At 41.0% G+C, this 4,386-nt stretch overlaps 1 protein-coding gene across 1 annotated transcript; it reads right to left on the bottom strand.

The window, feature by feature from the left end:
- Window positions 1-1,074: 1,074 nt before the first annotated feature.
- bhlhe23 (basic helix-loop-helix family, member e23) lies at window positions 1,075-2,912 on the bottom strand. Its single transcript, XM_060894098.1, has one exon. The coding sequence runs from the start codon at window positions 2,475-2,477 to the stop codon at window positions 1,791-1,793; it is 687 nt and encodes a 228-aa protein (XP_060750081.1). The 5' UTR covers window positions 2,478-2,912; the 3' UTR covers window positions 1,075-1,790.
- Window positions 2,913-4,386: the final 1,474 nt, after the last annotated feature.

Below are 4,386 nucleotides of genomic sequence, written 5' to 3'. Positions count from 1 at the left end.
AATGCAATAGTATTTCAGCTTGGTGCACTTGTCCATTCTCATTACAAGTACACACATGTGAAGGAACTTTGTCCTAGAAACAACATGAACTATTATTTTATAAGGGAATAAACTGTTCTAAAATCTGAGGTCATATAATAATAATAATAATAATAATAATAATAATAATAATAATAATAATACATTAAAAAGCACACCGGCATTTCAATTCTAAGCATCCATCCACCTTGTAGTAAAGTAGACATATGCCTGCAGTGTGTATAGGTTAATATAGTTACACTGTGTCAGAAGGTCAACAGCCTAGTTGTCATGATTTAATGCACATAAACAAGTACAAGTTGCACGTTTCCCCAAGGCTCAATCGGTAATATTTTACGGCCTAGGCCTCAGTGTCGACTTGGTCCGAGGGGTACTTCGGCCACTGTCCATTCTATGTAGGAAAAACTGTCCTTTCGGGCATCAGAAACGCTGCGCGTAAAAAAAAATACCCGCGGACACGCGCATCTGCTGCAACGTCCCATAGCAAAGATTAGCTGCATTTCCCAAATTCATATCATACTTGCTCAAGATCACTTAAACTGCATGACAGAACATTATATTAAAAAGTAAAATACGCGAGACATGTATAATAATAATAATAATCATAATAAAAATAATAATGATGATGAGGATGATTTTTTATTATCATCATCATCATTATTATTATTATTTTATAATAATAATAATAATAATAATAATAATAATAATAATAATAATAATAATAATGGCAGGGAGTTGATTCATTATTTAGTTCTAAATATTTAGTTCAATTTTTTTCGGAAAATAAAGCTAAAAAAACAAAAAAAGCTAAAGCCAAAAGTTTGTAGGTCTTACCACTGCACATAGTCCACGATAGCATCTTTACATTTTGTCAAATTAAAGCACAAATGCCACAATGATTTGTTGTATTTAGCATGTGTGTGTCTGTAATGTCGTGAGAGTAATTGGAGGAGCAATAAAACATCATCAGTCATCACTGCTCATAGATGTTTTTAATTATAAAGACGTAAAAACAATATATGAAACTCAAGTAGCAACAAGACCAAACGCTTTGTCAGTTTAGGCGTCATCTAGTAGATCTCCACAGTCGTACAATACAATCAAGGGAATATGTTCATTAACATATCCAAAATCACCATCATGGGCCAACAAAATGTGTTACACAGCGTTTTCTCCACAAAGCACTGACAAGAGAAGGAGAGAGAATTTAGGCAGGGCTTGGCCCATATTCATGTCTGACTGTCTAACTGAATATACATGATATTGTTGAGGGTTTTCTTTCTCTTTCTGGCACGTTGCATAGTTTACCGATAATAAACTAAATTCTATGGGAAAACTTCTGAGGTTTGCAAATGGTAATTATCGACTTATTGAAGAACTATCTTTTTTTCCCCCATAGGATCACTGAACATGCACTCGAAATGCAATTGGTTACATCACATATTGTCACAATATTTTCGCTTCATTAAGAGGACAGAGCAGAAAAGCGGCTGAATGGGAGGAATTCAATCGCCAGTTCCAAAACATATTGTGATCCTTCTTACACATAGTTTACATGATCTGGATGAAATATTATATTAATTATAGAAACATGTCAAAGATTTATGTATTAGACTAAAGTTCTCTTCCCAACAACAAAACATTTCAATTGTGTATATTTATTGAGACCAGCTGCGGGTTAAGTTCGAGTAAGTGTGTGTGTGTGTGTGTGTGTGTGTGAGAGAGAGAGAGAGAGAGAGAGAGAGAGAGAATCAAGGCTTATCGCTGCAGTGCTTGAAGAGACTCGAAGGCGCCGCCGAGTACGAGCACTTCTCCACGCAGGCTGCTAGCGCCGTGCCTGAGAACGGGTATACGGTGGCAGCGGTCTGTCCGAACGGGGCCAGTGCGCTCGGTACGGCCGACGTGATCGTTTGGCCCTGGTTAAGGTACGCCACGAGCCGGCGCATCTCCTCCAGAGCCTGCGCCTGCATGAGGATGTAGTTCTTGGCGAGAAGCAGCGTGGCGATTTTGGACAGTTTGCGCACAGACGGGCTGTGTGCGTACGGGATGACGGCGCGCAGGCCGTCCAGCGCATCATTCAGGTCGTGCATGCGCCGGCGCTCGCGCGCGTTGATGCTCAGGCGCAGTGAGCGCTGCTCCTTGGGTTTCTTGGTGGCCGCGTGCTTGGGGTCCTCTCCAAAGGCCGGGCTCTGTTTCCGAGCGTCCACATCGAAGCCGTCGTCGTCGTCGCTCGTGTGCTCGCCGCCGCTCTCGCCGGATTTGGCCGTCTGCGCCGTGAGGAAGTCTGCAGCAGCAGAGGAGGCGAGCGCGAAGCGGGCAGGACTTGATGCGCCGTGACCCGCGCCGAAACCCAGTGCCGCTTGGCCGTAACGCTGCGTCAGGTCCAGCAGCGTGTCGTTGCTGATCGATTTCAGCAGATTCTCCTCTCGTGCATTCATTATATTAAAAAGAAATGAAGTACAAAAATAAAAATCAAATCGGGAAGTGAAACCTTATCCGCTGCGTTCCGTCTCGATTTTCTTTGCGCTTTCTCACGCTGTCTTCTTGCTTTCTGAAAGTCCTCACAGCCGTACCCAGAAAACGTGAAAGTTGTAATCTGAGCCAACCTCGTTCCCACCCGCTTCTTCACTCGCGCGCCTGATCTGGTCACCTTACACAAGCGTGTGATGTGCTAAAACGCACACAGTTATGAGACGCGCGCTTTACACACTCGTGCGAACTTGTGCGCGTGTCCTCGCTGCTGAGCGCGCTGCGTTCTGCCCTCGCCCTGGGCACAGTGTGGCGCGCGCTCCGTCCTACAAGAGCGTTAGTAAGAGCGCGAGGCCCCGCGGGATTACCGTTCTGTCCAATCAGCGAGGCGTTTTAATTAAGAGGATTAGAAACCTGCTGTGTCTTCATTGTAACCACAAAAATCATAATAGCTTGACAGGACAAAATAATGGCACAGAAGTGCCTACAATGAACTTCAAAGACTCAAATTTATGACATTTATCTGCGAAATTAGCCATAGGCTATTTGGTAATGTTTTTTTGTTTTGTTTTAAAAATGCAATAATAAATAAATAAATATATATATATATATATATATATATATATATATATATATATATATATATATATATATATATATATATATATGAATAACTAATGAATAAGAACTTAATCCTTTACTATACACCAGTATAGTGGCATCATGAATTTATGACCTTTAGAAATAATTATTTTTTTGTTCACATTTGAAAAGCATTCAGGCTTCTAGCTGAACTACACTTTATTTTTTTATTTTATTATTATAATTATTATTTTGCATATACTACTACTACTACTTCTACTACTACTAGAAGTTACAGATTGTTGCAGAAGTCCTAAATAGCCTACAGTTTAATTAATTCTTGATTAGCCTACAGTTTAATTAGCTTTTTTAGGTAATTCTGTTACCCTTTAAAATCCTCCAGATTTTAGCAGATCCACCTTCTATACTGTTTGGTGCGCAACGTCTTACAAACGTCTTTACTAAAACAAATGGGGAAAACATACATATAACAACATACAGGACATTATTATTTCAAAGCAGGTCATACTACTCATTGTCTGAAAATTGACTGCATTTGGTGTTAGATTTCTCAGTGTAACTAAACTGAGGAAGGCACCAACATTGGCTACCTAAATGACTACATTTAGCGATGCACAGTAAAGCAAAACTACAGGTAATTACTGTTTCTCTGGTATACAATAATCCTGCATGCTTGAATCACCTCAACAGTTTTTACCCTAAATAACTCAGTTATGTCCTCTCAGATGCAGACAGAGCAGCAGACGAGGTGCTGGAGCATTGACCATCATGTCTGAGACTAATCTGACCCAGATCTAGATACTTCAGCGTAACTTAACATTTACTTATAAAGAGTATAATTAGGCCACTGGGGCAAACAGAGAACTGTGCAGTCTGATATGATCTGTAAACAAGCTGCTACTCCCGCCGTGTGGTCGTTGTGTCACGTTACATCGGTTTCTGAATGACTTCCCTATTCACTCTTTAGTTCTTTCGTGGGGGTGGACACAGGCTGAAGGGCAAAGGTATACTCACCGGCCACTTTATTAGGTCCAACTGCTCGTTAACGCAAATTTCTAATCAGCCAATCACATGGCAGCAACTCAATGCATTTAGGCATGTAGACATGCTCAAGACGATCTGCTGCAGTTCAAACTCCAGAATGGGGAAGAAAGGTGATTTACGTGACTTTGAACGTGGCATGGTTGTTGGTGCCAGACGGGCTGTTCTGAGTATTTCAGAAACTGCTGATCTACTGGGATTTTCACGCACAAGCATCTCTAGGGTTTGAGAATG

This window comes from Tachysurus vachellii, chromosome 19, assembly GCF_030014155.1.
Source record: "Tachysurus vachellii isolate PV-2020 chromosome 19, HZAU_Pvac_v1, whole genome shotgun sequence".
Lineage (NCBI taxonomy): Eukaryota > Metazoa > Chordata > Actinopteri > Siluriformes > Bagridae > Tachysurus > Tachysurus vachellii.
The sequence above is the reverse complement of the archived record's forward strand: the minus strand, read 5'-3'. Positions and strand labels throughout refer to the sequence as shown.